The sequence below is a fragment of the Eschrichtius robustus genome, chromosome 10 (genome assembly GCF_028021215.1).
Source record: "Eschrichtius robustus isolate mEscRob2 chromosome 10, mEscRob2.pri, whole genome shotgun sequence".
In the NCBI taxonomy this organism is placed as follows: Eukaryota; Metazoa; Chordata; class Mammalia; order Artiodactyla; family Eschrichtiidae; genus Eschrichtius; species Eschrichtius robustus.
The window spans coordinates 66,877,432-66,890,186 of NC_090833.1; the positions used below are offsets into that span (position 1 = coordinate 66,877,432).

At 35.8% G+C, this 12,755-nt stretch overlaps 1 protein-coding gene across 5 annotated transcripts in view; it reads left to right on the forward strand.

Moving 5' to 3' along the window:
* CNTLN (centlein) overlaps nucleotides 1–12,755 on the forward strand; it is a 333,334-nt gene that overhangs the window by 233,133 nt on the left and 87,446 nt on the right. For all 5 annotated transcript variants that reach the window (XM_068552481.1, XM_068552482.1, XM_068552485.1 and 2 more), the window contains 2 exons: nucleotides 8,453–8,543; nucleotides 8,623–8,846. In XM_068552481.1, coding sequence (XP_068408582.1) covers nucleotides 8,453–8,543; nucleotides 8,623–8,846 — 315 coding nt within the window. The remainder of the gene's footprint in view (nucleotides 1–8,452; nucleotides 8,544–8,622; nucleotides 8,847–12,755) is intronic.

Here is a 12,755-nt window from a genome sequence, read left to right on the forward strand (position 1 = left end):
TGTTTAGCCTCCATTTGGTTGTATTTTTTAGAGTGTTTTTCCTGTAATTGATAGCTAGTCTCATAACGTTGTGGTAAGAAAAGATACTTGATATGATTTCAATTTTCTTAAATTTACCAAGACTTGATTTGTGTCCCAGGAGATGATCTATCCTGGAGAATGTTCCATGAGCACTTGAGAAGAAAATGTATTCTGTGTTTTAGATGGAATGTCCTATAAATATCAATTAAGTCCATCTTGTTTAATGTGTCATTTAAAGCTTGTGTTTCCTTATTTATTTTCATTTTGGATGATCTGTCCATTGGTGAAAGTGGGGTGTTATTAAAGTCCCCTACTGTGATTGTGTTACTGTCGATTTCCCCTTTTATGGCTGTTAGCATTTGCCTTATGTATTGAGGTGCTCCTATGTTGAGTGCGTAAATATTTACAGTTGTTATATCTTCTTCTTGGGTTGATACCTTGATCATTCTGTAGTGTCCTTCTTTGTCTCTTGTAATAGTCTTTATTTAAAAGTCTATTTGGTCTGATATGAGAATTGCTATTCCAACTTTCTTTTGATTTCCATTTGCATGTAATATCTTTTTCCATGCCCTCACTTTCAGTCTGTACGTGTCGCTAGGTCTGCAGTGGTCTCTTGTAGACAACATATATATGGGCCTTGTTTTTGTATCCATTCAGCCAGTCTGTGTGTTTTGATTGGAGCATTTAATCCATTTACATTTAAGGTAATTATCGATATGTATGCTCCTACTACCATTTTCTTAATTGTTTTATGTTTGTAGTTGTGGGTCTTTTCCTTCTATTGTGTTTCCTGCCTAGAGAAGTTCCTTTAGCATTTGTTGTAAAGCTGGTTTGGTGGTACTGAATTCTCTTATCTTTTGCTTGTCTGTAAAGGTTTTAATTTCTCCATCGAATCTGAATGAGATCCTTGCTGGGTAGAGTAATCTTGGTTGTAGGTTTTTCCCTTTCATCACTTTAAATATGTCCTGCCACTCCCTTCTTGCTTGGAGAGTTTCTGCTGAAAGATCAGCTGTTAACCTTATGGGGATTCCCTTGTATGTTATTTGTTGCTTTTCCCTTGTTGCTTTCAGTATTTTTTGTTTGTATTTAATTTTTGATTGTTTGATTAATATGTGTCTTGGCGTGTTTCTCCTTGTATTTATCCTGTATGGATATTTATCCTAGACTTGACTGACTATTTCCTTTCCCATATGAGGGAAGTTTTCAACTATAATCTCTTCAAATATTTTCTCAGTCCCTTTCTTTTTCTCTTCTTCTGGGAGCCCTATAATTCGAATGTTGGTGCATTTAATGTTGTCCCAGATGTCTCTGAGACTGTCCTCAATTCTTTTGGTTCTTTCTTCTGTATTCTACTCTGCGGTAGTTATTTCCAGTATTTTATCTTCCAAGTCCCTTACCCGTTTTTCTACCTCAGTTATTCTGCTCTTCATTCCTTCTAGAGAATTTTTAATTTTATTTATTGTATTGTTCATCATTGTTTGTTTGCTCTTTAGTTCTTCTAGGTCCTTGTTAAATGTTTCTTGCATTTTCTGCATTCTATTTCCAAGATTTTGGATCATCTTTACTATCATTACTCTGAATTCTTTTTCAGGTACGCTGCCTATTTCCTCTTCATTTCTTTGGTCTGGTGGGTTTTTATCTTGCTCCTTCATCTGCTGTGTATTTCTCTGTCTTCTCATTTTGCATAACATACTGTGTTTGGGGTCTCCTTTTCATAGGCTGCAGGTTCATAGTTCCCGTTGTTTTTGGTGTCTGCCCCCAGTGGCTAAGTTTGGTTCAGTGGGTTGTGTAGGCTTCCTTTTGGAGGGGACTGGTGCCTGTGTTCTGATGAGGCTGGATCTTTTCTTTCTGGTGGGCAGCACCATGTCCGGTGGTGTTTTTTGGGGTGTCTGTGAACATAGTATGATTTTAGGCAGCCTCTCTGCTAATGGGTGGGGTTGTGTTCCTGTCTTGCTAGTTGTTTGGCATGGGGTGTCCAGCACTGGAGCTTGCTGCTCGTTGCGAGGAGGTGGGTCTTAGCGTTGAGATGGAGGTCTCCGGGAGAGCTCTCACTGACTGATATTACATGGGGCCGGGAGGTCTCTGGTGGACCAGTGTCCTGAACTTGGCACTCCCACATCAGAGGCTCAGGCCTGACACCTGGCCGGAGCACCAAGACCCTGTCAGTCACACGGCCAGGTACGTGGGGAGTTTTTTGCCTTTTCGGAAGCCTGAGGTCTTCTGCCAGTTTTCAGTAGGTGTTCTGTAGGAGTTGTTCCACAGGTAGATGTATTTCTGATGTATTTGTGGGGAGGAAGGTGATCTCCTCCACGTCTTACTCCTCCACCATCTTGAACCACCCACCCTACCCAATATATTTTAAATCTTAAAATATTGACGTTCCAAAACAACTTATTCAATAATTCTTATTACTGATACATCTTGTCATCAAAAGTTTTATCTATTCAACGTAAATCAGTGAAAAACTGAAAAAAGATTATTTTCTTTTGTTTAAAAAAAAAAACCAGATTACCATTGGAGTAATGTATAAGGTTCTTTAAAAACCTAATCCAAAGTGTTTATTATTTGAGATCTGGCCAGAACTTTAGAGGAAAAAGTTCAAGGATGACAAAAGTTTATTTTAGTTACTACCATAATAAAGTTCAGATGAAGAATTATATTCTAAGTACCTGCTGATTGAGTGGTTGGTTGATAAATAGATTTTACAGAAAACTATTTTGTTATACATTATATCATTGGGAATTTTGTTTAGTTGCAGTCGATTATGTGCAGCTTAATGAGTTTATAAATAAAAGGAACTCATAATTCTATTCATAAAACAAGAGAGTGTTAGTGTAGACTACTTTGAGTAGATCTGTGTACGTTGTTGGCAGTCAGAAAGTAACAGTTGATCAAATTGTACCAACTGGGTTTGGCAGATAGTAGAACTTCTCACTCACTCCAAAGGTAGCCATTATCTTACCTTTAATCACTCCCCTTCTTTTCTTTATAATTTTATTTCTTCTAATATTATGGTTAGTTTTGCCTGTTTTTGAACTTTATGGAATCTATAAGGTATGTCTTCTTTTGTTTCTGGCCTTTTTTTAAAAAAAAAAAAAAAATTTATTTATTTATTTATTTTTGGCTGTGTTGGGTCTTCGTTTCTGTGCGAGGGCTTTCTCTAGTTGCAGTGAGCGGGGGCCACTCTTCATCGCGGTGCGCGGGCCTCTCACTATCGCGGCCTCTCTTGTTGCGGAGCACAGGCTCCAGACCCGCAGGCTCAGCAGTTGTGCCTCACGGGCCCAGTTGCTCCGCGGCATGTGGGACCTTCCCAGACCAGGGCTCGAACCCGTGTCCCCTGCATTGGCAGGCGGATTCTCAACCACTGCACCACCAGGGAAGCCCCCTGGCCTTATTTTATTCAGTGTTATGTGGAGTTCATTCATTTTTATTGTTGTATATAGTATTTCATTGTCCGAATATATCACAATTTATTTATCCATTCTACTGCTGAATTTTGGGTTGCTTCAGTTTGGATTTCTTGTAAATAATGTTGCAATGAATATTCTTGTAAATGTCTTCCACTGTACTGGTATGGACGTGTCTGTAATGAAATTCCTACAGGGTAGAATTACTGTACCATAGACTATGTGTTTCTAAGATTTTTGGTGATACTGCTATTTTCCAAAGTGTTGTACCCACCAACAGGCTGTAAACATTTTTACTGCTTCTCATCAACATTTGTTATGTTAGTCCTTCTTATCTCAGCCACTTTTGTTTGTATGTTGAGGTATATCATTGTGGGTTTAATTTACATTGTGTGATTACTAATAAAGTGTTGAATACTACTTTCTTACAATTATTGACCATTTGGAATTCTTCAGTGAATTGCTTCCTCAAGTCTCTGCCCATTTTACAAATGAGTTGTCTGTCTTTTCCTTATTCATCTGCAGGAGTTCTTACATATGCTATATATGAGCCTTATGTTGATTATATACACTGTAGATATCTTGCCCTTCTCCATGCTATGCCTTTTCACCCTTTTTAGTGGAATCTTTTGGGGAATAGAACATCATAATTCTAATGTCGTCAAATTTAACAATTTTTTTTCCTGTATGAATAGCACTTTTTATGTTCTCTGTAATTATTTTTTACCTACTTCAACTTAGATATTTTTATACTACCTTACGTGTTATCTTTTTCTATATTAACTGATTTACTGTTTTGATTTTTATGTCTGTCTGGCATTGATTTTTGCATGTGATGAATGATAGAGATTAAGTTTTACACTTTGCCCCACTGTGTTCAACAGCACCAACTTTACTGTAAATCACACATGCATATACATGTGGGTATGTCTCTAGACTTTTTCTTCTGTTCCATCAGTATATTTATCTATACCATACTGTCTTATTACTGTTATTGTATAGTACTCTTGATTGATAATCGAGCAAGTCCCCCACCTTGTTTTCTTTCAAGAGTCTCTTCAGTATTCTTGGTCCTTGGCTCTTTAGAATCAGCTTCTCACAAACAATCCTTTGGGATTTTGATAGAGACTGTATAAATATAAATTTAATAATAAAACTATGAGAAGACTCTGAAAGGTAGAGAGAAGACACACCAGGTAGGGATCTCAGAACTGGAAGAAGAACATGGTTGGTGAGTTCTCTGGGTTTTCATTTTGCCTGACATATCCTGGCCTGGGTGCTGAAGAAACCTGCAACTTGGAAAGGCCAATTGGTTAGATGATAAAAGCCCCCTGTAAAACCCTGTTCTCCCTAGTCAAAGGACCAGGAAATAGATAGCCCAGTAAGACAGAAAACTTTTACACAATAACTGTCCTACTCTAGCTGAACACCACAGAAAAAATTGCAACCCTACCTCTACCTCCACCAGTAAAGACCTAGTGAGGAACCTACACTTTCACTCTCACCTGGTTATAAGAAGGCATCCCTCCTCCTTCTAACAGGGACCAGTGAGGGGCCAATGGTAATGACTCCCTCCATTTATGTCATTAGAGACCACATGGGGAGCTGGACATCTACCTCTATCCAGCAATAAAAAGATGCCCCTTTCGTTTCCTAGCAGGGTTCCTCTAGATTTCAGAGATGAAGTGCAGAAATTCGGACTTTCATAACCTCCCATATCTATAAAGCCTCCCACGCCCTCCCCACTGTGTCAAGAGAGGCCAAGTTAGGAGCAGAAACAAAGTCCTGCTCCATTTTCCAAGCAGGGTGGTATTAGCAGAGGTCTGTGGGGAGCCTGAACTTTCACCCCCACCAAGAGTAATGAGGTTCCCCTCCCCAACCAGCATGTCAGCAGAGACTGGACTTCTATCCCCAACTGGCAGTAATGAGGTGGTCCTCCTTGCCCCATGAGTGTGGCATCAGAGGAAGCCTGCTAAAACAAAAGATTTAAATAAGATATGGGGTTTTGAAACATAATACCCAAAATGTCCAGGATATAACTGAAAATCACTCATTATACCTAGCAACCAGGAACACCTCAACTTGAATGAAAAAAAGGCAACAACAGAAGGTAACAGCAAGATGACACAGACAATCAAATTACATGACAGCACTTTAAAGTAGCTGTCATTAAAAATGCTTCAACAAGCATTTACAAACAGGCTTGAAACAAATGAAAAAATAGAACATCTCAAGAATGAAATAGAAATTCTCATCAAAGAAATAGAATACATAAAAAAGAACCAAATGGGAAATTTAACCAAAAAATAAGGTAACTATTTTGTGTCTGCCCCACAGAGGATGTTATCATTCCCCACCACTCAACTTGATGTCAAGACTGGTGACACCAAACACCCACCAAGAGAGGAAGAAAGGTTTAATACTTACATAATGGAATATAGAACCTAGAAGTGGCTCCACAAGTATGGAAAACAACTGATTTTTGAAAAGGGTGCAAAAGCAGTTCAATAGAGGAAGGATAGTCTTTTCAACAAATAGTGCTGGAACAATTGGAGATCCCTACGCAAAAAAAATAAACCTATACCTAAACCTCACACCTTATGCAAAAATTAACTTGAAATAGATCACAGATATAAGTATAAAACAAATTATAATACTTTCAGAAGGAACCGTAAGAGAAAATCTCTGGGACTTAAGACTTGCTGAAGAGTTTTTAGACATGTTATCAAAAGCATGATCCCTAAAGGAAAACATCAAATTTGAGAACTTCAAAAATTAAGAACTTTTGCTTTGTGAAAGACCCTATTAAGAGGATTAAAAAGACATACTACAGACTGGGAGGAAGTATTTATAAATCATATATTTGACAAAGGACTGATATCTTGAATATATAAGGATTTTGTTAAAGCTCAACAGTAGAAAATCAAACAATCCAAGTAGAAAACAGGCAGAAGACATGAACAGACATTTCACTGAAAAGAATAAATGGATGGCAAATACGCACACATAAAGATGTTCAACGTCATTAACCATTCGGGAAACGCAGATTAAGACCCTGATGAGGTACACATCTGTTAGAACACCTAAAATAAAAGATAGCGACAATACCAAGTGCTAACAAGGATGCAGAGAAACTGGATCTCTTATGTAGTGCTAGTGTGAATATAAAGTGGTATAGCACTCTGGGAAACAGTAGGCAGTTTCTTTAAAAAAAAAAAATTATATGCTTACCATACAACCCAGCTCTCTCACTCTTGGACACTTATAGAAATGAAAATTTATGTTTACCTAAAAAACTTGTACATGAATGGTCATAACAGCTTTATTTTTAATAGCTAAAAACTGCAACGACCAAAATTTTCTTTAATAGCTGAATGGTTAATCAAACTATGATACGTCGATACCGTAGAATACTACTCAGCAATAAAAAAGATACAGGCTATTGCTATATACAGTGCCCTAGCTTTGTGACTTCAAATTTCTCATCTGGAGCTGGGGCCTAGGCTTGCTTTCCTTTCCTCCTATATTCTGCTTTGGTATTTAAATTGAATTTCAAGGTCACAGGGGATTATGAATTGTCCTATAGTTTGCTAGCCACTTTGCTTGTCACTTGTCTCTCTGGATTAATTTTTTTTTTTTTGGCTGCACCGCACGGCTTGTGGGATCTTAGTTCCCTGACCAGGGTTTGAACCTGGGCCCCCAGCAGTGAAAGCCTGGAATCGTAACCACTGGACCGCCAGGGAAGTCCCTCTGAATTCTTGCTTTACTTTATTTTTGGCCTCAGAATTTCCCTTAACACTTTGTCATGTTTAAAACATGCTTTAAGTGTGCTCCCTTCAAATTATAAGAATATTTCTGGATTTCTGATCAGTAATAATACTGGAAATGGAAGCCTCTTTTTTATTTTAGGTCCAGTTAATTTGATATCAAGTCTGGTAACTAATATTGGTAATTTGATAGTTCTATTTTGGATCTTTTTATAGTGGTAGATACATGACCAGTGCATAATATTAACTGAATCTTAATAAGGGAATGAAACATTTAAAAATATATCTTATATACTGGTTCTGAAGACAAGTTCAAATGAGATATTTAATGAAACATAGTTCGTTTAAAGGAAAGTAATTCGTTTAAAGGAAAACCCTATCTTAGATAGGAGTTTCTGGTATTTGTGTTAATAAATCAGTTCTATTACTTTAGGGCCATGCCTTATGTATAATATAGTATAGTTTATGTATCTGTTGATATAAAATATATGGCTCGTTGTCAAAGTAACATTTGGTCAAATTTATTTTTTCCTTCCATTTTTATTATAATTATATGTTCCTGAATTGGGTTGTTTGAAAAAAATTCCTTTTTTTAAAGAAATAGTTTTCTAGATTGATATTTTTCCTGTTTTCTGGGCAATAAATTCTTAAACAAGACCACATATTTTATTATTAGGGTTTATAATATTTTGAAACATATTCCTATTTAAATTTTTGTTTCGGGAAAGCTTTTATAGATCAGTGAAACGGTTTGGAACAGAAGTCAACGTGGCTTCATTTTATTTAGTCTCAGTGCATTGGAATGTCATGAGGAAAAGATACAGATTCATGGAAAGTTACTTTATTATCATCAACATTATTTTAGCTTCATTTGTCAGAAGGGATTTTTCATTCTACAATGGAGAACAGTATTTGAGAAAAGGAACTAGATTCCCAGAGAATACGTTATTAAATATAGTTATTTTATTTTTGTCACTTTTACTATTTTTGCTCCTAGCTTTTTAAACTGTTCATAGGTTAAATTTCTACTACTTTTGGGTTCATTTTTGTATTTTTATCTTCTACCTGCTAGGTCGTTAGTGCACGTATTATGTTCATTTATGAGTTCTTGGCATCAATTATAGAATTTTATTGTCCAGACTTCTTTTTTACTCTGCACAAATATGTTTTTAAGTAAAGAAGTATTGTATACTATGTTGGTTCACTTGAAATTGTTATTGAGTAATAATCTAATTTTTATGAAACTTTCAAATTTAGAATTATTTTCACAAGAATGCCGAAAAACCAACTTTTCAAAAGAAGAATAGTAATATTCAAAAGAGTTCACGTACGACAGGTCCTACCAGAGGTAAGAATACATATGAAATTAACAGTCTTTTTAATTTAATGAGATTTTTCAAAAAATTATTAACATTATTTTTATATAGTTAACAGAGAAAATTGGAAAAATATAACGGCCCAGAAGTCAAATAGCAGTATTATTTTATTACGAGAACGTATAGTATCCTTGCAACAACAGAACAGTGTACTTTTGAATTCCAAAAAAGCAGCAGAACTGGCTATTAAAGAATATAAAGAAGTCAATGAAAAGCTCCTTCACCAGAGGCAAGTGTCTGATCAGCGGTTTCAAACAAGCAGACAGACAATAAAGGTAAAGGGAACTTTACAAATAAATTACAGTAGACTATATTATAAAAATGGATATTTTGTTTTACATGTGTTGTTTGGTTCATATTTGTGTTAGACATGTCTATGAGTTTAAAAATTTCCCAAACACTGCTAACTGATGTAATGTTTAATATCTAGATTTCTTAAATAAGGTCTTGTTAAGGAGAACTCCAAATCTTTTGACAAGCACTTTACTAGAATTCCTTTTCCACTTAGTTTTTTTCTTTACCTTAACATTTTTATGTGATATTTATTCTGTTATATCTTAGATTTTAAAAGCAGGCTCCATAAATTCATTTAGCTCACCCATTTGCCCATGTCTAAAACTTTCCATTTATCATTGTAAATCACATTATTAACTAGTAATTGCCCCAGCTCTTCTTTGCAAATACTAGTATAAAATGTGAAGATTTTAATATAAATATCTATATTAATGTGTTCCTATAACTTATATATATTCTTACTCAGGTGAGTTGAGTTTTCTGTAACAATTTTTAGACACAGTATACCTTACTGCTGGTTATCATAATTTAATCTTAAAGCAAATAAAAAAGAAAAGATTATTCCTTAAGTCTCTATTCTTTTTTAAAATTTTGTATTGAAGTATAGTCGATTTACAATGTTGTGTTAATTTCTGCTGACAGCAAAGTGACTCAATTATACATATGTATTCTTTTTCATATTCTTTTCTGTTATGGTTTTATCACAAGATATTGAATGTAATCCTGTGCTATACAGCAGGACCTTGTTTATCCATCCTATATATAATAGTTTGCATCTACTAATCCCAAACTCCCAATCCTTCCTTTCCCCACCCCTCCTCCCCCTTGGCAGCCACAAGTTCTCTATGTCTCTGAGTCTCTTCTGTTTCATAGATGTGTTCATTTGTGTTGTATTTTAGATTTCATATATAAGTGATATCATATGGTATTTGGCTTTCTCTTTCTGACTTCTCTTAGTTTGATAATCTCTAGGTCCAACTGTGTTGCTGCAAAGGGCATTATTTCATTCTTTTTAATGGCTGAGTAATATTCCATTGTGTGTGTGTGTATGTGTGTGTGTGTGTGTGTGTATATACCACATCTTCTTTATCCATTCATCTGTCGATGGACATTTAGGTTGTTTCCATGTTTTGGCTATTGTAAATAGTGCTGCTCTGAACATAGGGGTGCATGTATCTTTTTGAATTATAGTTTTGTCTGGGTATATCCTCAGGAGTGGGATTGCTGGATCATATGGCAACTCTATTTTTAGTTTTTAGAGGAACCTCCATACTATTTTCCATAGTGGCTACAACAATATACATTCCCACCATCAGTGTAAGAGGATTCCCTTTTCTCCACACCCTCTCCAGCATTTGTTATTTGTAAATTTTTAATGATGGCCATTCTGACTGGTGTGAGTTGGTACCTCACTGCAGTTTTGATTCACATTTCTCTGATAATTAACAATGATGAGCATCTTTTCATGTGCCTATTAGCCATCTGTATGTCTTCTTTGGAGAAATGTCTACTTAGGTCTTCTGCCCTTTTTTGATTGGATTTTTCTTTGTTGTTGTTGTTATTGAATTGTATGAACTGTTTGTATATTTTGGAAATTAAGCTTCTGTTGGTCGCACCATTTGCAAATATTTTCTCCCAGTTGGTAGGTTGTCTTTTCATTTTGTTTATGGTTTCCTTTGCTGTGCAAAAGCTTGTAAGTTTGATTAGTTCCCAATATTATTGTTTATTTTTGCTTTTATTTCTGTTGCCTTGGGAGACTGCTTAAGTGTCCATTCTTAAAGGGTATTTGTGTGTATAAGGAATGATTTGTTGTTTACACAGAAGTAATATTTTCATCATTCTAGAAAATAATTTTTAAACCACTATCACCCATAATTTTAAATTATAAATTCCCTACTTCCAATATCTAGTGCTTTGATTCAAGCAATGCTTAGAAATGTTTTACTTATAGAAGATTAGTGGTATACTAGTTGTACTAATAGGAACTGTGTTTGGCCTTTATTCCAAGAGTGGACTTATAACCGAATCTTGACCCATGTTCCAAACTTACACTGGAAGTTACTTTCTATGATCTGGTTTTTATAAATGTATTAAGACTTGTTTTGTGACCTAACATATAGTAGATCTTGGAGAATGTTCCATTTGCACTTGATAAGAATTTGTATTTTGCTGTTGTTGGGTTGAGTGTTCTATATATATCTCTTAGGTGTAGTTGGTTAATAACTGATGTTCAACTCTTCTGTCGTTGCTGATTTTCTGTTCAGTTCTGTCAATTATTGAGAGTGAGGTAAATGAAGTATCAGTTATTGAGAGCGGGTAAAATCACCCACTATTATAATTTTTGGCAGTAACTTTAATGAAACATAATTCACATACCAGAGAATTCTATCATTTAATTCAGTGGTTGTTACAATATGGACAAAGTTGTGCAACCATCACCAAAATCAATTTTAGAATATTTTCATAACATCAGAAAGAGACCCTGAACCCTTTGCTTATCATCCTTCTATTTCTCCATCTCTCTGAGCCCTAGGCAATCACTAATCTACATTCTGTTTAGTTGGATTTGCGTATTCTAGACATTTAATATAGATGGAATCGACAATATATGGCCTTTTGTGTCTGGCTTCTTTCACTTAGCATAATGTTTTCAAAGTTCATCCATGTTGTAGCATATATCACTATTAGTGTAAGGACTTTGAAAATTTACTCTTCCATAAAAGCAATGGAAAAAAGGGCAAAAATTGTTGAGAATCAACATTTTCATAACACTGGGTACAGAACCAAGTCTTCTAAGGGTTAATGTAATATTCCTAAGGGAATTAATAGATGGTTCAAGGAAGTTACAAGTTTTCTAAGCTATGAATTCCTTATCTTTAAAAAGATTGAAGATCAAGCAGAAGTATTTTACATGAAAACTATAAAGCATTTTATAGAGACTCTCTGTGCACATTAGGGATCACTTACAATTCTTCAGTGAAACTCTGGAAATTAACCATACTTGCAAGGATCTAAGGAGTGTTTATTCAAGAAAAACAAATGTGTCTAGATAAGAACAGGAAACTTTGATGGAACAGGCATTTTAATTTGTCCCAACTCAGCAGTAGCCTTGGAAAAATAATAATGCATGTTCCCCATGCATCCTGGCAGCTACCAGAAGAAGCAGAATGGAACTGGAGCTCCTTGTAAGCCTCATTCCCAATTAATTGTCATTATTTGCTCTATCCAGTGGTTCTCTGGAAGATCCCAGGGACTCTGATCTCACTCAGTGTGGACAGCTTTCTTCTTGGCAGGGAGGGCTTGGTGGATGGGGTTGTCAGCTACAATACAGGCAAGTGTCTTAACTTCAGGTTGCCTGAGGTGATGGATTCCAGTTTACGTCAAACAATATATTAACCAAATAGCTTGAATGGGGAATGAGATGCCCATAAGAGTTTTGAAAGGCTCTGACATATTCTTGGGAATCTAGAGGACACATGCATTCATAGAGCTATTAGCATGCTCAGAAAATAAATGAGAAAGCCCAGTCTCTTGCCTCTATCTTACCTTAAGACACCGTATAAAAAGACAGTCAATGTTAAGGCAGTATTATTCATAGCAGCATTATTAATAATAGCCAAAAGGTAGAAACAACTGAAATGTCCATTTGTTAGTGAGCGGATAAACAGATTGTGATATATTCATACAAGGAATATTATTAAATCACCAAAATTAGTGAAATATTGACACACAATATAACATGAATGAATCTTAATTTTTTCTTTTTTTTGGCTGCGTTGGGTCTTCGTTGCTGCACGCGGGCTTTCTCTAGTTGTGGCTAGCAGGGGCTACTCTTCATTGTGGTGCACGGGCTTCTCATTACGGTGGCTTCTCTTCTTGCGGAGCACAGG